At 40.8% G+C, this 27,965-nt stretch overlaps 1 protein-coding gene across 6 annotated transcripts in view; it reads left to right on the top strand.

Annotated features, from left to right (window-relative positions):
* Positions 1-27,965, top strand: part of FGFR2 (fibroblast growth factor receptor 2) — an 87,217-nt gene that overhangs the window by 27,156 nt on the left and 32,096 nt on the right. For 3 of the 6 annotated variants that reach the window (XM_074875443.1, XM_074875445.1, XM_074875441.1), the window contains 4 exons: positions 1,555-1,724; positions 8,760-8,883; positions 26,656-26,846; positions 27,693-27,840. In XM_074875443.1, the coding sequence (XP_074731544.1) occupies positions 1,555-1,724; positions 8,760-8,883; positions 26,656-26,846; positions 27,693-27,840 (633 nt within the window). The remainder of the gene's footprint in view (positions 1-1,554; positions 1,725-8,759; positions 8,884-26,655; positions 26,847-27,692; positions 27,841-27,965) is intronic. The other 3 variants (XM_074875444.1, XM_074875442.1, XM_074875446.1) reach the window with 1 other exon arrangement.

Genomic DNA, 27,965 nt, shown 5'->3' with positions numbered 1-27,965 from the left:
TCACTTGAGTCTGTGTAACAACTTCTTACTGTTGCAGTTAAATTTTCAATAGTTACCTGATTTTCTATTTTGATTACATGGACAAATTTGCTTTGCTTTTCTACTTCATTAATTTTAACACTAATTGCCACTTCAGGCAAAAAAAAAAAATCACTTATCGTTCTTAGCATCATTATAAGACTTGCTTTTAGAATGTTTTCTTTATACTGAGAGAGACGTTGTTAAAGGACTTATTCCTGTATTTTCTATCCAGCTGTATTTTTATTTAGAGGGGGGTAGCAGGATTTCTGAGTTTGCAGTGATTGTAAGAACTGCTATAAATATTTGAGGAACGGAAGAGTTTATTTATAGTGGAGTGTTAGGCTGCTAATGAAGGAAATGAAACAGGGCTGAGAGAAATAAAGTTATTTTTCTGGACCCCTCTAGTCCTAAAAATTCCACACTAATCTGATTTGCTTCAGGAAAACTCCATTGTAAAAGAAATTAACGTTTCCTACTATTAAACAGATCTTGAATCTTTAACTTTTTAAAAACTGTTATGGTGAGACAACTGAAGCGATGCCATGAAGACGCTGTGCAATGTAGCCAAAGTGGTGCGTGGATCCAGAGCATGGGATAACCTTGTACATGGATCTATCTATCCAAATTTACTTCTTGGAGGGTTTTACTTCTTGGTTTGTTCTGCTGTGTTTCCTGTACTGCTGCATGACAAATGATTGAGAACCTGGATGAGAGAGGGGTTTTCCATGTGCTCCTCATGCTCCTCGTGTGGGCACAGGCTGGGCCAGGGCATGGCAAGGAGTGAGAGCCAGGAGAGCCTTGCCAGGAGCTGGTAAAAGTGATCACTTCAGTAAAAACAGGCTGGGAGAGATGCTCTCGTTTTGTGCCATGGTGCTGGACCTCACTGAACACTTGGGCTTCGCCAGGCTCATGAGAGTGGGAAATCCCTGCAAAATGATAAATGCTATTGCTGACTTTTGCTTGAAACCTCTTTGGTTAAGGTTTCAGAAGTATTTGTAAATATATTTTAGTGGTTTCTATGACAGTAACAGCACAGTTCCCCTTGCTGTTGTATGCTGTCAGTTTTAGCGTGCTGCCAGGCAGGTAGGTATGTTTATTCCCCTTCTAACAGATGGGGAAAGGTTAAGGCTGATGCTTCCAACAGGTCTTCTGACTTGGTCTGTCTGGCTTCACAGCTGAGCTCCAAGAATTCAAAGTTTGCTGAGCACTCACAGTAACTCAACTTGAGGCCCAAAGCGTCTGGTCATTTGACTCTGCTGAAAACTTGGTCCCTCTATCTTACTTGACATACACAAAACAAAGGATATCTGTGGTTAATTATTGGAATTTTGTCATAAATTATATACTCAAAGCTGCAGACTGAGCCATTTGGAAAGCTCTGGTCAACACTTGAGACATGTGATTTCCAGCCATCTACTCTTTCTAAACTACGCTTAAAACCAGTATGTGCAGCGCTTTACATCAATGGAAGGGACTGGAAAGGGAACTCTGTTTCTGAGTACTGATATTTCTGGATGTATTTCTTTGATACAGGGGCACCCTATTGGACACATACGGACAAAATGGAGAAAAGGCTACATGCGGTGCCGGCAGCGAACACCGTCAAGTTTCGTTGTCCGGCGATGGGAAACCCAACGCCAACCATGCGATGGCTGAAAAATGGGAAAGAGTTTAAACAAGAGCATCGTATTGGTGGATACAAGGTAAGATCTCATGCTGTGATTTTGCAGTTTATGTTCTTGACCAAGGCTGTAAAAAAACCCAAACTTGAAGTCAACAGAAAATCTTTTAATGGCCTTGGATCAACTGTAGAAGCAAAAAAAAGTAACTGTTTTCTTCTGTGGAAGGGTGGGTGGTTTCTTTGATGGTCACTGAGCACTAATTCTGTTCCCCCCCCCCCCCCCCCATATTCAAGCTTGTAGCATAGCAGTGCAGCTAAGGATTATTTATAGAGACTTATTTGGAAAACTGAAGGCTGACTTTGCAAATCAGAGTACGACTATTTTTCTCTATTCATTTTCAGCTGCATTGTTAAAAACGTGACCATCCACTCTGGTGATTGTAGGCAGTTTAATAAAGGAAGGGTTGAAAGTCAAAAGTTATTATTTTCTATAGAGTTTATGGTCTGTGAAACTGAAATGGGAAGCAGAATTTGAGGGAAAGTAACAGCAATTACTTACAAGGGTTTGTTTGAATTTTAAACAGCTTGAGATTAGATGTTTCATTCTAAATTGGTGGTTACTGATTAAGAGAGAGTTTTAGGGAGGCCATCTAGCTCTGTGGATTGTGCATGGACCTTTAACCTCCCGGTATCTGCCTAGGTCAGGTCAGAAGTCAGGATTCGGTCATCTTATCCCTCTCCTCGCAGGGAATGAGAGTGCGTGACTTTGATGGCAAGTTGCTGTTCAAGCGCTACCCTTGCCATCCTGCCCCACATTTCTGAGCTACGTTAACCTCTTCTGCTGACCTTCTGTCAGTGGCTTCCTCACATGCCCGACACCTCAGCAACTTGTCTCCAAAGATGAGAAGTTTCCAAGTTAAGTCGCCTTGTGTCACGGTTGTAAGCCCCAGCCTAGAACTTATGCTGAGGAGCTCAGAGCAATTAGTGATGGTAATTAAGGCAGAAGTTAACTGACTTTTTGCAGATGCTGCAGTAAGCTCAAGACCAAGTCCTGGGGGCTGCCTCACCTGAGACTGTGCCACTGCCTTACCCCAGTGATGGCAGTATTTTCGGGGTGCTGCGTTTTGCGATGCCCTGATGGAGCCAGGGTGTATATTGCTTCATGTGCTGTTGACTTAGATCCTGCTCGGTACAAAAAAAATTGTTTTCCAGTGCAGAGGAGGACAAGCCGTAGTCTCCTTTCCTCTCCAGCTAGATTTACGGTAGAAAGTGTCAATTTTTCCAACATTTGTGTTAGCAGAGAGCGAAGCCCAGAAAAATCTCCCCGCATGAACGCTAATTATCTAAGTAGACTTTTCCATCTATGTTTGCTTACACCATAAATTACTGTTGCTTATGAGTGTACACCTGGCAACACCTTCTGCCTTTCATAAAGCTATAGAGCATTAACGAATTGGCTACAATTCAGTGATTTTCACCTTTCTCAGTGCTTTTTTAAAAGCAAATATAAGCCAATTAAAAAAAATCCCCAAACTAATCCTGTCTTGGAAAATAATAGTAACTGTTTCGGTACTAACTGAGATGTTATTTGAACACTTTACATCTCATGAAGGGGAAATGCAGATATCACTCTTGAAAACTGTGAAGGAAAATGTGTGTCTTGCAAGGCAGGATGGAGATACCTGATCTCTGGTTTGGGAGGGTGATTTTGGTGGGGTAAATCAGCTCATGTGGAGCTCCGTGCTGCTGTTTCCAGCCTGTGTTAGGGATCTGGGTGAGCTCATTTAGACTTGTGCCCATTAAGTGGCACAAATTAAATTTTTGCTCATGTATATTAAATGTATACAATTTCCTAGGTATGTATGTACTCTGGGAAGAAACCACAGATGCCTGTTTCTAAGCCAGCTGGATAAGTGAAGTATATACCTATAATTCTAAATCCTAACTTCTTACATCTCTTTAGTCTAAAGGAAAAAAAGAGGGGACACAGCTGTGGATTTTAGACTTTCTTGTTGATCAGAAATGCATCAGATTTTAAATGATCTGATAGCATTTACTTATCATTGTCATTCTGCTTACCAAATCTATGTATATTCTAGATTCTGTCAGTGTTTTGAGTAACCATCTTTTTAAGATGGAAGCTTGTTTTCGTTGAATGGGTACTAAAGAATGAGACCTCCACAAGCTCTGGAGGCTGTGTCCTCTTCTTGTTAGAGGGGCAGGATGAGGTCACTGTGGGCTTATTGAAAATTATTCTGAAATTAGAGAATTGTATTTTCTTGACATCTCTATACTGACAAACTTGTAATGAAGGAATCCTCAGAAAGGACTGAGTCTTCCCATATTGGTCTCTGTTCAGCCAGATATCACGGCAACTCATGACAATTCTTGTATGCTAGTTTGTCTTGAATCTGGGTGTTGCTATATGTTTCTCCATTTCTGCTGGAGACCTTCATAATGCTTTGAGCGACTAGAATAGCTGGAACCAAACTTGGCCATATCTGCTGTCACCAGTTGAGATAACTCCATCCGTCCCTTTCGGAAGAGGCCATCATTCCTTGAAGACTTTATTTAAGAACAAAGTGAAGGGAAGGAAGATGTGAAGCTTTCCAGTTAATCCTCCAGCCACCTCTCTCCTGCTGCCTTGAGCTAAGAAATCGCTTCTTTGTATTCTCTTTATCGCAATCAGGTTGTGACCTGTAGCACTTTGTCCCTCTGACTAGGGAATGTTTTGAGTCAATTTGCACTCAGGCAGGCTGGCAGAAGGGTGTACGTGCTGGCCAAGATAGCTTCCAGAGTGAAATTCCTCCACCATGACTAATTCTGGGTGGTGAATTTAAAAATCGAACCTTTTTAGGATTTTTCAAGGTATGCACAAAGTTCCTACCGCAAGGAGAAAAGGATCAGTTATTGAATGTCTAAATCCTTTTTAGTCTTTATCTGTCTCCGAAGTGGTGATAGCTCTTGCTTTTGCATTTAAAGACATTTTATAATTTCTTTGATTGAATAATCTAAATCCTCTGAGACACCACAGGAGCCTTTACTTTTCTTAACACCACCCAGAAAGCAAATGTACTTCTATCAGTTGTTACTGTTTAAGTATTAACGGGTGTGTGTTTTCACATATGCATTTTGATAAGCTTCATCACTGCAATCGTCTTATACACATTTAAATTCAGACGGGTACATACAGAGTAAAGAAAGAGTTCTGACTCTATAGGAACTGTAAAACCCTATGGCTTTTGTATGGATGTTCTGCACTTGTTCTCTCTGCCTGAGCAGTACCAGTATATGTCTGAACTGTGCTGATTTTGTGGGGAATCATATTTTGGTTTCTAATCCTTTTTTCTTTTGAAATTCATTTAAAATTGACCCCTTTTTACCATTTTTTCCTAAGTGCTAACTTTTCATGATGTGTCTGTTCACTGAAGACATGCATTTTAAAATTAAACAGAACTGTCCACAATTTTTTATATGATGCTCCAAAAGCAGAATGTTTCTATGAAACACTATTTGCCCTTTCCTAGATTTCTGACCAATATTTCTTGGCATTTTGGTTCCAGTTTCGTTTTCCCACCTCCAAGCTATATCTTAAGGGTACAGTTGTATGCATTTGATATTGATAATTTAGTTTAAAAATTGAATTGTTTGGAGAGACTGTTTGGAAGAATTGGTTTAAAAATTTGATGGAGAAAATGGCCAAAAAAAATCTCAGTAATTTGCTAGAAGTGTCCATACCTGGTCAGAAAAAGATTGAGATTATAAAGTACCATTTTTGGGTGTGAAGCACAGCTAAAACATGAAAATAGGTATTGCAAAGCAATAATAATAAAAAAGGAGGGCAAAAGCAATTATTAAACTGTGTCGACAAAGTATCTGAAGGGTCAAGTTGTGATTCAGGATACTGGGAATTTTCTCAGAATTTCTCTATGTCAAGAAAAGACAATGACAAATTGAAAGGGGGGTACCCCGAAAACCAGGTGATGGAGCAAATGAAACTCTGTGGGTATTCTTTGGGATTTTGAAAGAACTCAATATGAAGTAGGGCTTTAGGAAACAAAATAGTAGAAATAACAGGATAATAGCTGGCCAGGAGCTAGTTAGGTTGGAGAGCTGGAAGAGTTTCCTACAACTGATAAATCTCTGGCTGTGGACACTTGTCCTTTTCTGGACTCTGTATGCCTGGTGAAGATGCTCCTGCTTTCAGTGGCTTGTTGCTGCCCTCGTGTTTTTTCCTAGTGGATTAGTTCACATGAGCTCCCTAATATGTTTCGTCTGCCAGACGAGCTCAAGTCATCTATTTAAACAGCTTAAATGGACCTAGTTGGTATTACCCAGGGAAATTTATTAGGGAATATTTGGAGACCTATAGCTCTGGTGTCTTAAGTTAGAAGGGCCGTAGTGAGCAACCAGAAGGGAACTAATGGCATTACCAAAGAGACTATCTATTTGCAACTTCAGTCATGAGGGTGGGCTTGTTTTTTGGTTCTGGGTTTTTTTTTTTTTTTCCTCTCCCTTGAAAATGAATATTGCATTTGTAGTTCATCTGTACACTGAAGGCTGCTGTAAGACCTGTGTACTGTGGAAGCACTGCTTTGAACCTTTTCTGAAAGTAGCTTTTACATAAACTGGTGTGATTTTGGTGCTGATTGTCAGTAATGGCACCAGTTTTGCTGCCCAAAGACAGGTTTTATTGAGACTAGGGAGCGATGACACCTTACTTAAAAAGACCACATTAACAAAGTCTGTAGGACCAGGGTGTTGCAGGGATGTGGCAGGATCATCATGTGTCTGAGAATGAAAGGTTCAATTTGGGAGTCTTCGATGGGAGAAGATGAATCATCCCCAGCAAAGGGGAGTTTTTCTGGACTTTGCAGTGCTGCACTTGTAACCAGAAAGCACTAAGCTGACAAGCTGAATCTAGTTGAATCCAGATCCATGACATAAATCCAGTTGTGTGACGATGTGTCATAAATGCTTTGGGCCTCTACAGCAGTTGTTTAGCTTAAACTGAAGAGGCTTAAGCTGTTGTTTTATTATAAAGATATTATCTCTTCTCATTGGAGTTACAAGAAGGGAAATTACACAAATTCTTTTTAATATTGCTATCCAGTATATCCACTTGTGGCTGTAAGTTAGTTATGTTTTCTTATTGAATGCTAAACAGTTTCTTGTGTTTTCCTATCAAATTAATTACTTACAGCTTGTTACCAATTTTTATTTTGTTTTAACTTTTGTGGAACCATGATCTGTTCTTCCTGTTTTGCATTCAAATTGGTTAAAAAAACTTGCTCTGATTCTGAGAAGTGTGATGTAACTTCTAATGTCAAAAAGTTCAGGTCACTGTGACCAAGTGTCCCTCAAAATAGCTTGTAAAGAAGTAAAATATTCAAAATATGTAGCTGTTGTATTTGTTATTTACTAATGGTTTATGATGGTAATTCTTCCTGAGCCAAACTTCGTCTTTCAAGGTTGCTTAGCAGAATAATGAGACAAAAAAATAACACCGATCAACTCTTTCTAGCTTTATAAACTTAACTCTTCATAGTGTGGAAAAAAAAAAAATCAATATATAGTTTTGATGTATACCATCAAGAAGGGGGGCTGGGGAGAGGAGCTGTAAGTTTGGGCTGTAGATTCTGAGGTCATGTCACACATTTCTGTGACATTAGGTTAGCATCCATGCCCTTCACCTGCTGCTGGAGTCTTATCTACATTTTCTTTGTTTTTCAAAGCCCACATAGCCAGTCATTAGCTAATATTAGCCCATGACTGGACAATAATAGTAGTATCTAGCTAATGAGCTAATTACTAGGTGGGGGGACTAGGAAAGCCAGGAGCCCCTTACAAAGACGACAGTTCTTCCAGGCTTTGATCTGAAGGTGCTTTTACCTCCAGCAAGTGTGAGGGCTAAGCTCTTGGCACTGGGGACGCAGCCCTGCGCAGCCTTTTCCTGCTGGATAAGGACCTATGCAATAGTCAGCCACAAAGCAGGATTTCAGACCTGTAGTTGTAATGATCTTTTAAGAATGTATAGTTACTGGAAGTGTCACTGAATGGTCCATAAATTTTTTTGGTGTACTGCACTGAATTATTACTTTCCATTTGGCTGATTAAAATGACTGTACCAGATTGTATTTTTATTCCATTTGTTAAAATACGTACTTTGCAGTTTAAAAGCTGTACATTACAGCTACATAATGTTAAGATCTTTGAGCGCTTTGTCAAAAATGTAATGCTAAAACAAGGGATTAGTGGACAGCCAGCAAAAGGTCATTTTGGGAGCCAACTTATGATGCAGGAAATACATATGTGTACCGGATGACTCTATATCCTTCCAGTATTGGGCTGGATCCTATTTTCTGCAAGACCAGTGCCAATGCTCCTTTTGAGTTCAAATGGGAACAGAATCAGCACCTTTAATATATTCTATCCGAGAAGGATTGTGTGTAATAAATGTATATCCTTACGCTCTGTTTCCATGAGGATTTTCTTCAGGCATTTTTCATGAGGCAGCATCTTCATTTCTTTCTTCTGGTACCCCAGAGCAGTGAGAGGTGTGGCCGCTCTGCGTGTCTATGGGAGGGACCCCAAACATTGCCCTTGGGTACTTTGTTTCTCCAAAACACAGGCTGTGTAATTGAGCTATTAGAGAAAGACAGAGACTTAGATGTTAGGGGATCATATCCATCCCGTATTGCTGGTGGGTAGTTAATATTGTCAGATGATTGTTTGGAGACAGATGGGAAATATCCTGAGGTTGTGAATTTGCTTTAGAGTGGATTGAGAGGTAAAGCCTGGTAAGACAATTGCTGCTAATTGGTGCCATCCTCATCAGCCTGGTAGGACGGAGTGTGCACCGACGTCTGCAGTGCTCAGATCGGGGACAAGGTACATTTATAGCAGAAAGCGTGAAAGCTTTCACTGCTGCAGCTATGCTCTACTGGATCAGGCATAAATAAAGTATTTCAGTGTCCAGAACTGTCAAACGAGCACAGAAGAGGCTTTTAAACATGGATTACGAAAGGTTAACTATTCGGGAAACAGTTCTTTTGGAGGGGGAGAGGGTGAAAATATGCTAGTGAACTTCTCAGCCTCTCTGGTTACAACCCACCAGGTCCGCAACCAGCACTGGAGTCTAATCATGGAGAGCGTGGTCCCGTCTGACAAAGGAAATTATACGTGCATAGTGGAAAACCAGTACGGATCCATCAATCACACGTACCATCTCGATGTTGTTGGTAAGTAAAACTCTAAAAAAAGACAATGCTTTTAATTAATGAGTTTCTCTATTACATTTAAAACTAACCTGATACATTTTGTATTAATTTTGAAGATGATTTTACTGTAGTCTAAAGATAAGATTTCACTACGTAACCAATTGCTATGTGATTTTATATATTCATCTGTCTCACTCATGCCTGTAGGACTAATGTACTGATACCTAGGCAAAGGTGTAATATCCACATGTGAAGGTGAATTCTTGTTGCTGTGATACACTGGCAAGCTTACAGTGATGACCAAATAATACTGATGCAATTTTAATCATTAGTATTACAATTTAATTATTACTTGTACAATTGTACTAACACACATTTTAATAACTGCAGTTATGGAAACTGTTAAGTGAACCTTTAGATTGCTATTATTATAGGTGAAATGATTATCTTTTTAATGAAAAGATAGATATTGATTTTTGGCAAAGCTAGTGCAGATCTGGAACTTCAGGAAGGGTACTTTGCATTCCTAACAGTATAACAGAGGTCCAACTGTAGCCTGTTGTGTGGGCTCTGAGCACTCCCTGAAATGCAGATGACAAAAACTGTGAAGAAGTGTTTTTTACCTGAGGACAAATTGTAAAAAGCTGTGTGAATTCTTGGTAGTAGCAAAGCTGTGATTCAGCAGGACTATTAAGCGCATACTTAATAATGTTAACTTAATAATACCAAAATCCTGTTGACTTTAATAAGGCTTACACGTACTTATTTAAGTGCTTAGCTTAATTAGGGCTTGAGATCTCAGGAACCAGTTCTATTCATCCCTGCTCTTGCTGATTAGCCGGGGTGGGTGTGAGTGGTTTTATTGACTCTGAAGGCATTGCTGTCCAAAAGTAATCAGTTTGGCTGTTACAGTATGGACCTGCTGGTAGTACCTCTGGGGATCTGAGCTGCAGTTTCTGAAGCATGTCTTGAATGGGCTTTGCTCTCTCCAGGCTTGTGCGGTGATCTGAGCATCACAAGCTCTGTGGATAAAACTTTTGATCGATCAATATTGAAAGCAAAAATGAATTTGATTATTGTAAGCTATTTTTGGCTGGTGACTGGCAGCCCAACTTATCTTCTGTGGAGAATCTTACTATGATTTTGGGTTTATATGACCAAAGCTGTGACAAATCTTTTATTTCCCTATTTCTTGATTGTTTTTTACATGAATAAAAATGCATCACTCACATTGTTTTGGATGGTCTTAAGAAGTAGTGCCTTATTTTGTCTGAGATCGCTTAAATCTGTGAAAACCACCAAATCCAAAAGAAAACAAGTACGAGCTTCTCAGGCAGCAAGAAATGAAAACATTCCCTGTGAAAATGCCAGTGAGAGGTAGCCTTTGTGGAGCAGAGGAGCAGAAAGACAATTTTATGATGGGGATGCTGTCAGACTAAGCCCTACCACCAGCCCCCATACATTTAAATCTTCAAAGCCAGTTTGTGAACCACCCAACTCCCCTCTCCTTGGTTTTATGTAGTCAGCACTGAAAGCAGTGAGGATTTTTATAGCCTTGGCAATATCTTGTCATCCTTGGTAGAGTGAGCTGTGGGTATTGTTGAGGTGAACCGAGGGACTGGCAAAGCCATTTTTGTTTGAACACTTGTTTAAACAAAGTTTATGGAGAGTGCAGCAGCAACGGCTGCCAGAGATGGTGGTAAATTGTGTTCTGCGTGCCTGTGTCCTCTGCTGACCACCTCGTCAGAGAGTGTGGGCTGCTCGCCTGGGCTCGCCAGGGATGAGGCTTGGTTTACAGAGCCTGGCCCAGGATGAGTGTAAGGAGGTGATGAGTTGTGGGATTTTTTGAGTTTTTTTGGGGTTTGGGTATTTTGTCTTAATCCTTTAGGGAGCCTCTATTGACTCAACTTTGGTTTTGCTTAAAACTGTTTTTTAGTAGGCTACACGGGACGAAAAAGCCAATTTTGCAATACTGGGAGTTTTCCTTGCCGAAACAAAACTGGTTAAAAATTCCCTTTCCCTTCTCTTTTCCTTGTTACCACCTCAGTCACAATCTGGCATGTTTCATGTTGACGTGAATTTCTTCACCCATTTTTTCTAGCAAATGTGTTCATGGATAATGCAGCCACTTGAGCAAATATTTATCAGAAGCCCTCTCACCTCCTCTCCCCTTTTGAGCCTTTTGAATGTCTTACATTGAGGAATATTATGCAGAAGTTTATTTTTCCTGGCAGTAAATTATAGTGACCTGCATGAATGAATGGAATGGTAATAAGGATTATGTAATTTATTTAAATGTCTATTCCTTTCCTATAGAGAGGCAGAAAAGTAAATAATGAGGTTTTTCAAAAGTGACTAGGGATTTGGGGTGCTGGGTACCTAGCTGATGACACCCAAAGGAGCCCTGATTTTCCCTGGGTGAATACTCAGCATTTTCTGACGCTTGGGCCCTGTGAGATATGAAACCAGAAGTCCAAAAGTGACTTTTGCAAGTCACAACCTGCATTTTGGAGTTCTGCGTACTTTAATCATTTTACTTCCTTTTTGCATTTGATTTTGATGAGTTAAAGGGTGTAATTGTTAGTTTACTTTGAAAAGACATGTATGGGAATGTGTACTCTAAGATACCTGTGTTGAATTTGCTGTGAGTCTTGCAAGAGATACTGCATTGGGACTTTAACCTAAAAGGGGGATCGGTGTTAGAAAACTCAGCCATTTCTCTGTTGCTGAAAGCTTGTAATAATCATGGAGGCTGGGCATAAAATTGCTGAAGCAGTAAATTAAGGCTGGCCAGAAGGGGAAACTCTGACAGTTTTTCTAGTTAAGACAGTTCTACACAAGTTATTTTTGTGCTTTTTTTTTTTTTTCCTGTTTTCATATGAATTTTCAGTTCCCACAGGGTCATGGGGAGTTATGGATGTTTGTTTAGAGGCAATTGTGTATGTAGACTGTATCTTACAAACTTCAGATTGTAATTTTAGGTCAAGTTGTGTGCAGAAAACTGTCAGTTGAAAGCCTCTGAAATTGCTTTTCCTATATGGTTTAACTGGTTCCAGAGTTGATTAAGTGTAAGTAATAGCAAATGGTATTAAACATGGTAACGTATTACATTAACATGAGCATCTGACTATATGGTGTAATGTAGAGAACCCTCTGATTATGTCACAGATTTGGGAAGTATCCCAGCAAAAATCATGCCAAATAATGACACAATGCTAGTTAGGAATATCCAGTATTACTTGATGCCAATAACTTTCCAAACCTTGAACTCTTTTGACAATTAAAAGCCTGGAGCCAGCAGGGCTGAGTAGTTTTCAGTGAGAATGTAGGTGTGAAGTATTCTCATTTTTACCTTGTAATTACTTGCAAGAACCCTCTTAAAATAGTCAGCTCAGCTCAGATGGTCTCATTCAAATTTACAAACCTGGCAAAACCGTTACACTGAATTTTTAACAATGGGAGTAGAAAATACTGAAATAAAAAGCAGCAAGTCGTTGGCAGCCGCTCTGTATTGCACAGGATACTTGTGCACATTGACAGTGTTAGTGGGGAATTGTCCATTCGAGTTGGCCAGGATATTTTGTGTTGGACAAAGTTATTCTTGAAATGTTTGGGATACCCCAATTTGCCTGCATTTTCCTCTCTCTTCCATTTCAAAACAGGGACTTAAGCAGGCTGTACGCAGGGCTCTGCTTAGGGATACAGATGTGTTAGATTGCAGTAGTGGCAAATGGTGGCAATGCAAAACTCTGTGAGGATCCTGTGAAAGGGAGGGAGACGAGTTGATTTTAGTTTTTTATTGGAGTACTACCCAGAGGCTTCAATTAATATCGGATACTTATTGTCCAAGGCAATGAGCCAGCACACAGTAATTGCTTACAACCGAAATGCAGAGAGAGCAGGAGAAGGAAATGTCACTGTCCATTTTATAGATGAAAACCCGAGCTGTGGAGCGATGAAATTTCTTGCCCTGGGTCACACAGGAAGCTGATGGCAGAGCCAAAAAGTAAAGCTGGTACTTGAATCCTAATCCAGTACCTTAATTAAAAGAATGTTCTTTCCCTTGTACAGTTTAGCCCATCAGCTGCTTTTTTACATGCAGCTGAAGTGCCTTTCTATGCTTTTGTATTTAACAGTAGGTAGAAACTCGCATTTTTATAGTAAGCTTACTAATAGACTAACTCCATTCTCATTAAACATATATAAAGTCATGCAGTCTTAAGGGAGAATGAATGAAAACGCTGTGGTTCTCACTTATGGATTGTATTGTAGTGAATCCGGGTTGTAGGAAGCAACGTGGGAATGCAGCCACTGAGACTTGTATATAATTAGATCACTCTTGGATTGCAATTATCGCTGGAGTACAATTTCAGCAGCGGCAGTTCTGTTTAAGCATGGAAGTAACTAATTGAATTTATATTTTAACGGAAAAAAAAGGTTAGTCTTTGAACAGTCCTAGCGCAGGTAGCCATTTCTGTCCTATTTAATGTCATCATCCAGGGAAACAAAAGATGGTTTGGTTTCAGATGAAGTTCACCACATTACCTCATTTGCTGGATTTTATAAGCAGCTGCTACAGCACGACACATCTTCCAAGAATGTATAGGAAGACCCTGCTGTTTACTATAAAAATGAACGTAACTTGTCACAAATACTTTTTTGTTTTTGTAAAAAAAAGTCCTTTTGCAGGCAGTTTAGCTGTACTTTGACCAGTTTCTAGTTTGCCTAATAGCCATGCCTTTGGCTCTTGTTACTGAGAAGCGAACTCCAGAGGTGGCAGAGTACCACACAGTTGTCCCTTAACAGTAATTTGTATTTTCATATGAAAACAGTGTGAGAATAACTTCTCATCCGGGAAGCGTTTTAAATGACTCTCAGCTTGTGCCCCAGAAATATCATGTATGAGTGGTTTTACTGATAAGTGTGCAGAAAAATGCTTTTATTCTGAACTCTTGGAGGTTTTAGAGGGCTTTAGGATGAATTTTACTCTTGCTTTTTACAGCATGTTAAAAGTCTGATTAAAATGGAATCAGCTTTTTGCTATTGGTACTTCACTGTTTATATTTTCCGTAGTTTAGGCAGAAGAAAAACTTTGTCTTTGTTTCTAGTCAGTTTTATTTTTGGATTTTCATGTGCTCTCAGAGTCTCTAGCTGCGAACATGGCACAGACACTTTTTTTTTTTTTAAAAAGACATGTTTCCATTTTGTCATTCCCGAATTCATAAAAACATATGTATTGTTATTTGCTTTTTGCTGAGGCTTGTTTTGTCAAAATATAGTTCAGAATTAGTTTAACTATAATATGTTCCTTAATTTCCAAAGAATTATTTTTAGGATTCAGGTTACATACGAAAAAGGAACTGACACCAACTAAATACATGCCTTGGACATTGCATCACTAATGTCTGGCAGGAATTAAGTGTAGGTATTACAACCAAGCCTAAACTTGCATTTCTGGCAGATGTGCTTGTAGTTGTTGACTCGCTCTTTACATGGACAAGCTTTGGCTTGACATCTTCACCCAAGTGCTTGCGGCATGGGACATGACGAGACAGGGGCTGGAAGCATGAAGGAATCCACGCTGATGCTTGCCCTCAGGTATTTGGTTAGGTCGAGAGGGAAGAAGTTTTTATTTAATGTACTGATAAGCCCGAGCTTGGACTTTACACCTGGCACTGGGTTTTGGCAAGGTGTGTGCATCTGAGAAGAAATTACGCAAATTGTTTAGTGCTGGAGGCTGTGCGGTTCGCTCCTGAAAACAAAGACCACAGTGTGATGGTTCAGCTAAGGGAAAATGAAAGCTTATGGGTTTTTTTCTTAATAAGGTAAAAATATTCAAACCCCTTAGTTCTATAACACTAAAGCTTCTGATTTCATTAGAGTAGTCTGGCTAAATTACATTTTATGGACAAATACTAGTGTCATTACTTCATCTGCTGGGTGAACAGTGAATTTGTCATGTTTGGAATGCTTTCCTGCAGAGTCTGCTGGGGGAGGACTGGTCTCCCTGTCCCACTTTCTGTCTTATTACAGCCCCAAGGCAGGTATTTCTCTCTCTTTTGATGAATGATGAACAGGATATTGTTTCAGCTCTGTTATTATCATTTTTAATCATGCCTTCTAATTCGTGCAGTATCCTACTCATGGAAATGCAAGTAGGAATCTGCAGGAGCTGTCTGAAGATGCTAACAAGACTGTTGCCTTGTTAAATGTGCAATTGGTGTGTGTCGAAAGCCATATCTGTACCATGGGGGCTTTTTGACCTAATCCAGTCTTTTCTAACAATTTTGTTACTGAAAAAAATGGCAGTGTAATTGGCAGTAAATTGATAAAGTTACATCCTCTTAAAAATAAAAAAGCAAAAGCAAAAGCTTAAGTTATCACAAATACAGAAAAGTCATAAATGAACTGTGATACAGACTGGATGAATGGACCATATTAAAGGCAAACAGAAGGTTATTAACCATGTCTGTCTTATTGATGAGGAGTTTGCACCTGCATTTCTTCATGTTGTCCCCAAGCGTGGGAGGAAACGTGGAGGTGGGACAACCCTGTGGCTACAGTGGGATAGCTGCCCATGGTGAGCGAGATGAATCCTAACTGGGACCACCACACTGGTGGTTTTGGGGATTAAACTAGGATTCGAAGAGATGTAGCAGAGGTGGAAGTGGATGGAGATGGCACTTGGTGGTAGGCATCAGGGGTTGTGCATGACTGTAGTGAGCTGAGGCTCTGGGGGACAGGACTGAGAGAATACAAGAGTGAAAGGGTGTGGGGAGTCTTCCCGAGGTTTACAATGCAGGAGAGAAGAAAACTTTGAGGGATGGTATCAGGGCGAGATAGGTAAGAGGGTGAGAGATCTGGCAATACAAAAGTGTGGACAACTCAGTAAAAGGTGAAATTCTGTGGTTATTAAAGAGAAAAAAAAAAAGGTTGCACTTACAACCTTCATGTTGGTATCCTCTCCTCTGACTGCTCTGCAAACCGCTGTATGACTTGAAATCCAGAGGTCGCTGTGTTTTACAGGTTTTCAGGATTTTAAGTCATTAGGTCATCTTTGGATTACTGCCGTTCCCATGGTGCAGCTTCAACAGCAGTTGTTCCATTTAAACATAAAAAGCCACATTAAAAATCATAGTTTGTTAAGCACTTTTGAATATTGAACTGCTCTGTAAATATAAAATATTAAGTTTATTTTTTCAGGTTGCTCTTTAAAAGGTTGCATGAATATGTTGAAATTTTTGACTGTTCATGAAAGAAGAACACTGATACTGTCAAAACTTGAGCTGAATGAAGAACTCAACATGACAGGGTATTAGTTGGAAAAAAGTCTTTACCATTTTTACAAGATGCTTGTGAAAGTGTAAAATTAGATATACATTTAGAGATTTTTAATCAGTCACAAATTAGGTGATCAAAACAGTTGCTCTTAAGTATGTTAATGTATCTTAATGTATTTTGTATTTACAAGTGAATATACATGTATTGGTTAGTGTTTATATCTGCTGCGTTGTTTCTGCTATTAGACTGGATTATATGCATTAGTGAGCAACGTAATTTCATTTCAACAATTGGACATTTGCTTTGATATCTGTGCTAATGTGCTATCTAGTGTTTGTGAAACCCACCTGTGTCTACATGTGAATGAATATTCCAACAAATTATTTCCCCCTTCCCCCCCACTCCTCAGTGAAATTTTCTCAGAAAGCAGTTCTGTCACCTGCTGCTCAGCCAGAGGCTGGTGATGGTGCTCCCGGCTCTCGGCTTCGTAGGAAGCTGGCTGTTCAGAGTGTATGCTGAAAGGCAGGAAAATGTGGGTGCAGGAGAGAAAGTAGGAAGTAACAGAGAAAGACTTTCTTGTTATGGAGCACAGAGTTTGTGTCCAGGCATGGCCAGCCTAAGTGCTTGCTATGAACACTGGTGCATCTTGTAAACTTTACCTGCATTTACCTGAATGACTAGAAATATATTGACAAATGTGTATAATCAGGGTCTTCCCAAGAGCAGTCATCTTCATCTGGTCCAACGTTTAGAACAGGTTATGGATTCTGTGCTGCAGAAATGAGTGTGATCCTGATGGAGGGACATCTCCCTTCCTGACATGGGACCACAGGAAGGCAAACTTCATCACCAGGGAAGGCAAGCCCAAAGGCTGAGTGAGGTCCAACATAGACATTTCTTGAGGCTGGGCCAGAATGGTCCAGCACAGAGCATTGAAACTCCGGGCACTGGAGCTTCTCTCCTGCCCTGAGAGCCTGCACATCGGGTGTGCTCCGTCAGCTGGCCGGTTGGCCGTCTAGAGGGGAGGCAGGGAGCTGGGGAAGGCAGAATACCACAGCCCTTTTGGTAAATTCACACCTGCCTTGCTCAATAGAGAGAGTGTGCTGTGTAAGAAGAGGGGGAGAAGTGCAGAAATATAAGAGGGCTTTTAAAGGCTTACATAATCTTTTCCATTTTACTTTAAAGGCAGCGCTGTTTTCAGGAAAGGAAATTTGGAGGATGAAAATATGCCGTCAGGTCACAATAACAACAGCAATAGTAACTCTCACTGTGTGCTTTATGGCATTACTGGGTGCGCTGGTGAGTTAAACCCACTGCAGCTGGGAGAGGACATCATCTCTGTGGGGGAGATGCTGTTTGCCAGGCATATGGTAAACCTTTGGCAGAGCCTAGTGGAGAGCCCAGTCCAGTGATGCTGGACCCCAGCATTGTCTCTGGTTATTATAAAGCAGCTGAGTGCTGGGAGCTGTGCACAGCACAAAGGATGATAAATCTGTGTGTAAAAATTAACGCAGTCTCTGGAAAAGGCCAGAACAATAAAATTTTACAACTTGTCTGTGAGAAGTCACAAGTTGTTTTTCATATTCTCTTGTAGCCTTTTTCTTTTAGGGTACACTGAAAAGAATTTCAATGAAAATTTTGGCTCTTCATTGTTCTGTTTCCTGTATTTTTTCATACTAAAATAAGGCCTCTCTCCTCTTTGTTCAGACATGCATGGAGCTTTTGCTTATGCATGCACTGTGTGAGGGATGCTGCAAGTGAGCTCCAAGATTAATGTTGTACAACTCTTGTTGCTGTGACTTTTTCTGCTCCAGAGGGCTGATGAAACCCACGCTGTGTCAGCCTGACAATAGGGCTTTGCTTTAAGGACAAACTGGTCTTAAAACCCTGTTGATAATTTCATGTTTTAAAAGAAGAGTGTTCACATTGCCTGCCTTAGCCTGGAGTTGCTGGATGTTCCTGTCTTTTTTAACCCTCTGATTATATGTGTGGTTTAAAAGGATAGCTTTTAACTAGTTCCGATTGTGATTTTTTTTTTTTTTCCTACTGTTTTCACTGACATCAACAGGCTTTGTATCAAGCTAAATAAGTAATTTTGCTTGCTTTCTTTTCCTCGGCTTTCTGCCATATGAGAAAGAGGTGTGCAGATGAACTTATGCTGTAAAGGTGTTATGCAAAGATGGATTTTATCTTGAATACACATAGGACAGCAAACTGAAGCTATGCTGTAGAGCTATCCAAAGAGACAGATGGGATAACATCAGTGGGAGCTTTGCCTGCTGGAGAAACAGTGCCATTACTTCAAATCAGAGGTGAAGGTGGTGAAGCCAAGGACAAAGAGTTTGAATACACTTGATTAGTTTCTGTAAAGATTTTAAAAAGGCACTGCATTTTACTCATCTGGCCTTGGTAAGTAGGAGGGCTTGGGTGCCTCAAGGGAGTTGGATGGGGTGGCAAAGGCTTTGGTATGGGTGGCAAATGGGACTGCTTCTGGTGTCTGCGACAGAATTTTAACTTTTAGAACTAAAACTCTTTAATAGTCAGTGTTCAAATGTTTAATTTCATGAGAAACTGTTCAGCGACAGCAGGAAATATATGGAGTGTGGTTCCCTGTTTTCTCACTTTATGCTGACTGTGGATACTGGTCCAAAAACCAAAGCAGAGATGGATGTGTGGGCCCAGTAGTTAGTAATGATGAAGTGTGTGGCACAGCAACAGAAAGAAAGGCCTCAAGTTTATATAAATGTCTTCTAAATTTAAGTACAGAGGGAGTTTCAAAAGCGATTATGGAGGTTAGCCCCTCACTCCCAGCTGCATGAGCAGATCCCCGTGCTGCTCCAGGCCTTGCCGGGTCCAACTGTGAGGGCCAGGAGCTCCAGCTGCAGCGATACCCCTTTGAGCTCTTGGCCACTGAGGTGACTTCTTCAAGTAGTGTTGGGCCAGTAGGAAATGCTATACATGGAGAGTCCTGCTGTAGAGAAACATTGAATGGTATGAACGTTTGTTGGCTAATGCCTACTGATAAAAGATACCAAAATTTGTAAGGCATGATTTCATCAGCACTGGTAATGTTGCTCTGATCCATAAGCTATTCTGCTAGTCTGCTTTAAAGGCTCCTGTTCTTTATTAAGCATTCTTGCAGGGATGGTCTTTATCCCTTAATGTTTAATGAACAGTGATCTGTTATTCCTTGTAGCCTTAAGACATCTTCTGATTTTGCATGGTTTGGGAAGAGAGCATTGTCCCTAACTTGCTGCGAATGCTACCTTGGCATGTATAAATTACCTAGGAAGTGATGATTTGAGGGGTGTGTGTATGTACATATAAATGGAACATGACAGTACAGCAGCACTTCTGAATTGGCCATAAACAACATGCAGTGCTTCATATTATGCAGAAAAGAAACCAAACTGACGTGCAGCTGGTAGAAGCTGCTCAGCTCCTGGCTCACGTGTATGTATAGTGTATGACATTAATTAGTAGAGGCGTTTTGCGTACACCTGCTCAGTTCTTTCTGATCTTTTGAAAGAGCAGCCAGCATTCAGCCTTATTCCTCCATGTCATGGAGCAAAAAGTGGAGTTAGCAGTGTTTTTCTTCCAGCATTTCATAGAGCACAGGCCCCCATAAGCAATTGCTTATTGCTGGAGAAAGGAAGCGAAGGTTTGGCTTGGCCCATGTGTAGAAAGCTACCTTGAAGGAGGAAATTCCTGTGGGGACTTTGACATCTGTTTGGTTAGACCCCTCCTACGCCACTCCACCTAGGCCTATGGAGGGCAAGTGTAGTTTCAAATCGGGTCCTTTGTATGAACTTGGATAATGCTGGATTTATAGAGAAATCTGAGTCGCAATTCCTCATGCCTTGGCTGCTCCTGGAACTCTCCTCACAAGAGCTCTCTAATTCAGAGAGCAATAATTAATCCAGCCTTTGAGTGCTTGTGAACTGAGGCCAGATGTGCAGCTCATGTAGGTGAGATCTTTCATGAAGGACAGTGATCCTTGTGTCTCTTCTTGCAAACTGGTTCCTTTGGTGTCAGCTAGGGCAGGATAGAAGCTTGAAAGGTCTTCCCTCACTGAACGGTGAGGGATTGATAAACATTTAATCTTTCTTTTAATGGTTGATATTTAGTGCAAATAGGTAGTGATCAGGGACTGATAGCCTGTGGTTGGCTCAGTGGCTTTAGTAAATGCCTTCACCCAGTGGTAGGTGTCTGCACCACCAAAAAACATCATCAGAGCCAACAATAATAGTACGTATGTGTACAGTCTCAACAGGGATGCCAAAAATTGAGCATAGAGACAGAGTGGCTTGCACAGGTAGAGTGAGCTGTTCTCTCAAACTGTGGCTGAAATGGTCATTAGGGCCACTTCTGAGAAGAAACAATAATTCACCTTTGCGGTGGCATGGGGTGCACTGGCCCTGTGGGATGCTGGAGCTATACCTGAGAGTTTCACCTTCCGATCAACTCCAGGCAGCGGTTAAGTCACCTGAGAAATTACCATAAAACTGCATTTTCTGTTGGAGCAGTTTTGGTAATTCTGCGGGTATGGTTTGGAAGGGGGCACAAGGAGGGGGATTTGGGTGTCCCAGAGGTGGGTGACTTCCCACTCCAGAAGGCTTGTCCATGGGCCACTTGGTGGCATGAGGGATGTGTCAGGTGGATACGCATCTGTCTGTAAAGCGTCTGCCAGGGGAATCGCCATATGTGACGTGTTGTTGGATGGGAGAAGACATATGCGGTTAATCTGGGGATGGAACCCTGTAGCAACATGTTCCTCCATCAGCAGTGCTGCTCCCAGGCCTCAGTGACCTTCTGGGACCTCCTGTGTTAGGTGGCTTAGTGGAAATAGTGGGAGAGTGCTGTGTACCGGGTGAAGATGAAACACAGAGGAGAAAGGCTGTGGGGTTTTTTTGTTTGTGTGGGGTTTTTTTTTTTGTTTTTTGTTTTTTGTTTTTTTTTTCTGTTAAGGCTGAAGAGTCAATCTTGCAAGTTTGGGATGCTAGGTCAAAGCCAAGGCAAGATGCTGTGATTACAGTCTGGCCTAAACCACTGTAGAATGCTTTTGAGACCCATAATTTACAGGATAATTAGCATTTTCCAAAGCAACAGATGTTGCACTGTCAGATGGAAGGTGGTTGGGAATGGGTAGGGTTTTTGCTGAACAGGGTCTAGACTGCTGCTGAAGACTTCCCAAGCTTGGAGTTCAGGCAAAATAAGCAACTAGAGCTGAACGTGCTGTGCCTACCAGGGCAAGTGAAGAAGAGAGCACGGCGAGTCTGTGTTTTCAGTTAAGCAGAGAGACAGCTGGAACTGCTTCATTTTTTATTCAGTGATGACTGAATACACAGAACCTCTACCAGGGGCTATCGATCCGGAACGGTTACTGGTGCTCTGAGAGACATCATTTGAGGGATCCCTCTGTAGCTTCACAGTGGCAGCTGTCAAGACAACTCCTTAGGAGTCAGTAACATTTCAAAACTGGTATTAAAGACTCTGATAAATGTGTCTAATTAAAAATTATTGAAAATAGTTAGATAACTTTTTTCTCCCTCCCCACTCCCCCCCTTAACTGAGGATCTCTCCATTATCCCCAGAACTCATGTTTGGTCTTGCATTTGCTATTCAGCTTTTATTTTCCTAGCCTACACTTGAATCACAAATTTGCAAGGAGAGGAAACAAGCACATTCAAAAGGAGAAAATAAGAGTAGTTTTTCATTTTTTTTTTGAAATGAATCGGATGCCCTATCCAAAGCCCATTGAATTCCATGTGAGTTTTTCCCCTGACTTCAATGGGCTTTGGTTCTGGCTTTTAGCTCCCATGAAAGGTCCTGAACTGTCTGTGCTAGGGTGACAAGGAGGCTTGGATAGACAATTATCAGAGCTCTTCTTAGCCCCTGGCACAGCCAGGTTGCTAAGGAGATTTGGCCTCGGGATGGGTCCCAGAGCTCACCCCTTCCGGGGTTATTGTCTTCTCTCCCTGCCAAGGCGCTCCAGTAGTGGCAGAGCCACTCTTTCAGTCACAATATGCTCTACTTCGGCCCCTGGCAGCAGCAAATCCTGCCCTACATCTTCCCTCCACTGGCATGCTCGGTGAGCAGCCTCTCTTCCGGCAGTTTTTTCATCCTTGCACCTCATGCACTAGGACTGGAGTGGTGGGATTGCATCTTCCGGTCTCTGTTGGCTGTGAAACTTGGGGTTTTGGACCCTATCACCCCACCTCCATACCCCAGCATCTTCACCTCACACGTTTGCATCGTGGCTTTCCTGTCTGTGTCCTCTCTGATTTCCCTCTGAGTTGATGGCAGCTGGTCAGCAAAAAAAAAATTGGAGGAGGTAAAGTCAAGGATGGGAGGGAGAATGAGGCCTTTTTGTAGGAATCACCTGTCCTGGGCCTTAAACTTCTTAAAGCGCCAGTTCTCAGGACTCATTGGGAAGTATGCAGGCTCCGGTAGTCATTTCCAGGATAATTCTTCGAGTCACTTCTCCCTCCATCATCTGTGGCAGGATGGACTTCCACCCATCTCCAGGTGTTCCACAGGGCTGGGAGCTTCCTGGGAAGCTCCTTCCATTGCACCAGTTGTTTGGAAACTTGGAATTTCCCAGCTTTTCTGGTTTCTTTGCAGTTTTCTCTCTTGGAGGAAGGTATTCTGAAGTTTTAACATTAACAGGCTAAATGACAGTTTCTTCTAAGCCGTTGGGCAGGTCTCTTTGTCAGTTGTCTTTTCAGATAGCGAGTCTGTTTGTCTATAGATAAGCAAGTAGAATTGCTGAAGCAATTCTGAGCAGAAGTGCTTAAGCCCTGGGCACTTTTATGGTGGTGTAAAATTTAGATGCTTGTAGCCTTGAATATCGTATTCCTCACCTGAGCAATCATTTTTGCTCTGCCTTCTGTAGATAATTGACTCCTCAAATGGGGATGATGATGGCTTTGTATCTAAACTGCAAGTTGGAGAAAGCAAGTCTGCCTATTAAAGTGGGATCCAGTATTAAGCATTCTTTTTCTTTAAAAGGTGTTACAAAGTTAGACGTCGGGAAGAACCAGAATAAAAATGAAATGTAACATATGGAGATTTATATGTAATTATCAGTTTGTCTCAGTTACTTTTAGATCAATATACAGAAAAGAACTTTCAGTTTGGAAGATTTTTAAACATCCATTACATTTGCTTTTAAACATCTATTACATTTCAGTTGAATCAGAAAGGTCTGTTTGAGAAAGCAGGGCATATCTATGAAAAACCTTGTAGATATGTATGTAGTTCACTAAGTAATATTTATGGTAATAAAATTAGTATCTACTACTTTTTGTGGTCCTTATGATGTACTGCTTAGCGTGCTTGAAGACAGCTAATCTGTGGGGTGATATTCTGTATTATATCATATGCTGTTGCCTTGATTTTGAAATGGCAGCGAGTGAAATACTGAAATGGCTTTGGTCAGGTAGCAAAGATCTATTTCTTGATGTTCTGCTTCAATATTAATGAGCAAGGGGAATATTGAAATCAGTAGGGCTACAGAGCTATGAGATTGGTTGTCAACTTGTTTTGTATGAAAATATTGAGTTAAATGAGCGATGTATATGGCTACTATAGCGATGATCCTGATTATTAGGTTATATAAGGCTAATGATAAAACTAGTTTCGCTAGCCTTTAAGGTCATCTTTTTAAAGGCAACTTTGACTCTTTTGCTAGTCTTTAGTAAAAAAGAACACACCATTTCCATCTAATATTAGTGTAGCCAGTTGTTTGAGTGATGATGTCTACTTATAAATGTACAGCTTGTATTTCAAATGCTAAATAGTAATGTGAGATTTATGAATATGGTTTTGACAGTACCTGCACTTAAGCAGAGTCCTTAGATGTGTGTGGTTTGCAGAGAAACAGGAAAGACAGGATAACATTCTGAAATCACTATTTCTCAGAAATGATACTGTATCGAATTATGGTTGGTCATTTGTAATTTCTCCATATTTAGTTATTTTCCCCAGTACTGAGTGTATTTTTTGTGGTCCTTGGACTCCAGGTTTGTCATGAAACCCTGCTGAATTTGCATCATGAACGTTATGTTTTTCTGTGCTGTTTGCCTGTGTGGGCATAGGAATACTCCCTCCTGCTGAAGTGGGGGAGTGGACGAACACTAATCATTGCTCCATATGTTGGAGGGCAACTAAAGTTTATTTTTAACACATTTACCCTTAGAGAAGAAATTTCACAAATGGCTATACATATACACCTATACATATGCATGTACTTTATTTAATTTTTTAAAAGGAATTTGGGACCAAGAACGTAAGAACTTTGCCTTTACTTCTTTGCTTTGCCGCCTCATTTTTGGTAGAGGAAATGTTTGACAGTCATCAATAAAAGATTAAATCATTGATGGCTATCGGGATAAACTAAACACATTTCGTGTGTTGATGCTGGCATAGTAGGAACTTTTCCAAGATGTTTCAGGCCTCATTCTCTGGTTTGTTTAAGGGCAGAGAATAAGGTCACAAAGGAAATCAAACCCTGATGTGGAGAAATGAAACATGAGGCCTACTGACTTCTAAAAAACATTTTAAATAACATTCTCTAAGGTTTCATTTTATACTGAAGGCAGCTGTAATAAGTTTTGGAAGATGGTGTAAGGTTTCTATTAAAGAGAGATTTTTTGCTTGCTGTTTTTGTACCCAAATGAAGGAGCGAAGGAGATGGAATTAGAGCTTACTTAGTATAAGGTGAGAAACTAAAAGTTCTCTCCAGAACTGTAAAGTAGTAATTTATATGTTCTACTGTAATTTACAAATTAAAAAATATTAAACTGTTCCTAGATCTTTGAAAGTGACACACATAGCCATGGAATAATTTAATAACTGCAACACAAATGCACTTTTGCCACAAGTAAAATAAGACTGCTGCTTTGTAGTATGCTGCCAGCATAGTCTCAGTGAGTAAATTCCCAGTAGATGTTTGCTGCATGCCAAATATATTGGACGGTATAAAAGATCCCATTGTTCCTTGGGCATCATTATTTGCTATTATACTCACAATGTTTGCTTGTGAAACAGTTTATTGGAAACTAGTATGTTTAAGAAGGAACGCTTGATTTGAAATTCAGTTGATTTGGCTCTCAATGTCAAACCTTTTACAGTGTACAGCCTCTAAAAATAAATATTTTGGTCTGCTGTTTTTTACTTATCTTCGAAAGAATTCCTGGAGCAGGGGAGAATGGACAGCTTGGGCTGGGGATGGGCAATGGGTGTTTCACATCTAATTCATAGTTTGAAAGTATATGTAGGTCAGTATTAACTTTACATTCTTATAAAAAGACACGAACGGAATTAAGTTTGCGTGAAGAAGGTGGTGAGTTCCCAGCTAGGCTGATGAAACTGCAGCTCTCTGAAGGTTTTCTGGAGAGGGTGGCAGTGTCCATCTCGCTCACTGGATAATAAAAAAATTTGGCAACCAGGACTGTCATTTAGAGGACTTTCTCTTACACAACGTTTGAATGAAAAGTTTTTCTGCTTTGCCTGTTTGCCTTGTCCAGCAAAAAAAAGGCTTTGGTGGCCCTGGAGGCTGGGGAGCTGGCTTGTGCCCTGCCCACCACCCAGAAGATTTTAGCAGCTTTTAAATCAGGTTTAGTGAGGGTGATGGAAAGCTGCCTCTCTGTCATGGCTGAGGGCAAGGCTTCCATGGGTGCTTTGCCCAAAGACTCTGTAGCTCGCATCCACAAAATTGGACTGGGACCACTGGCTGCAGTGGCTCTCTGGACATCCAGATGATACAGGGTGCACTTGGTATATTCAGCGCTGTAAGCTTGACCAAGGCCATTTGATAGATGCTTAAGCAAGTCCATAGATTAAAAGCTCACATTAAATACATGGCAGTTTTCCAGAGAACTCTGTGTTTCCCTGTGTCCTGCTTGGAATAAGAACAAACTGGTATTTCTGCTGCTGTGTCTGGGTAAAGCAGACAGCAGCTATCCTGGTAGTGCTGGTTGGAGTGTTTTGAAAAGTTGAGCTGTCTGGTATGTGTGTCCTGCATGAGGAGTTTCAGCGCTGAGGCTTCTGCTGCTAGTTTTGAGAAATTCCCTTTGGTTTATTTTAATATGTTAATCAGTTTTTAAAATTAACCAATAATCTTTCTTCTTAATTTGTGAAGGTTTAGTCCAATTAGAATGTTTTAAAACTCAGAGGTACTTATTACAATAGCTCAAACAAAAAGAGGATATTTTACGTAATTCTTAGAGTTGAACTATGAAAAATGCTTAAAGTTTTTACGCATGGTTTCTCCCCTCCCCCCAAATAGCTATTCTTTATATTACAAGTGTAGTGCTCAAGTCATCTCCTTTGAACTGTAGTTTTTGTTATACGTTTTGGCTGCAGTGTTATTTCGGAGGAGTCAGCCAACAGGCTTACAGGGCTTTTTGGCTCGAGTTCACTTACAGTTTTCTTGGCAGCTCTGCTTATTTATGCATCTTTATTTCTCTCTCTCTTGCTCCTTCTCGCTCCCCCTCCCCACCCGAACAGAGCGATCACCACACAGGCCCATCCTCCAAGCTGGCCTTCCAGCAAATGCCTCTGCAGTCGTCGGAGGTGACGTTGAGTTTGTCTGCAAAGTCTACAGTGATGCTCAACCTCATATTCAGTGGATAAAACATGTAGAGAAGAATGGCAGTAAATACGGACCAGATGGACTGCCATATCTTCAGGTTTTAAAGGTGAGGCTTTACAGATGCCGGCGATGGTGATGATTTTTTTAAAGCATTGAATTTATTTGATGTAAATCCAAGAATTTGGAGATCTGAACTTCTTTTGAAAATAGAAGTGTTTATGTTACAAATGAAATAATGAGTTAGATAAACATTTGATTGTCTAAATGCTAATTGCGCAGCCTATAGACACTGTTTTGCTCTTTTTTACTTCTGTGAAGTCCTTGATCTCTGAATGTTACAGGCATGACTTATTCAGAAAAAAATGAAAACCCTCTTAAAGAACATCATTGACATTTATGTATGGGTAGAACGCATCCAAAACATACCTGGGACAATCTACTCCATTTCTTTCACATTTCTTCAGCCTCTGTATTTCAAAATAACGTGACACCTGCTGCCAAAGCTTGTTGGCAGGATTGGGTTTTCTGGATGCTGAGCCTGCAGAGATGTCCACTGTCCACTGGCGTATTGGTGCTGTCATTCCTGCAGGCGTTTTGAGCAAGCCTGACCAAGGAAGGCCCAAAGTTTTCTGAGCTGGGTGGCATTGCCAAAATTCAGCGCGTTGGCAGGCAGGACAGCCAGCTCTATACCATCTTGTTCCACGCAGCCCAGGTGCTTTTTCCCCACATGCTGCTGTTTTCTAACTCCTTGTGTAATGCTTCACATTAAAAAAAAAAAACAAAAACAAACCAAACAACAACAAAAACGCCAAACCCTCAATGTTTTGACGCTGATACCTGTATGAAGTGGAAGGCATATTCTTATGACGTGTTGGTGGTGGGACCATAGACAGATTGGTGTCCGTTTTGGGCAGCAGTGACATTGTTCTCCTGTGTTATTGGTCTATTCTAGCATTCGGGGATAAATAGTTCCAATGCTGAAGTGCTGACACTGTACAATGTGACAGAGGCGGACGCTGGAGAATATATTTGTAAGGTCTCCAATTATATAGGGGAGGCCAACCAGTCTGCCTGGCTCTCTGTTCTGCCAAGTAAACAAGGTAACAATGTTTTTTAAAGCAAGCTGGATGTAGAAGCTGGAAAAAATGGTGCTTTGGGAGACTGCAGGCAGCTTGTAGGATAACTCTTTGGCCTTGTGGTCTATGTGTAATCCTCCTTCGGTGAT

The sequence above is a fragment of the Strix uralensis genome, chromosome 7, assembly GCF_047716275.1.
Source record: "Strix uralensis isolate ZFMK-TIS-50842 chromosome 7, bStrUra1, whole genome shotgun sequence".
Taxonomy (NCBI): Eukaryota; Metazoa; Chordata; class Aves; order Strigiformes; family Strigidae; genus Strix; species Strix uralensis.
This window is presented reverse-complemented; position numbering and strand designations above follow the sequence as displayed.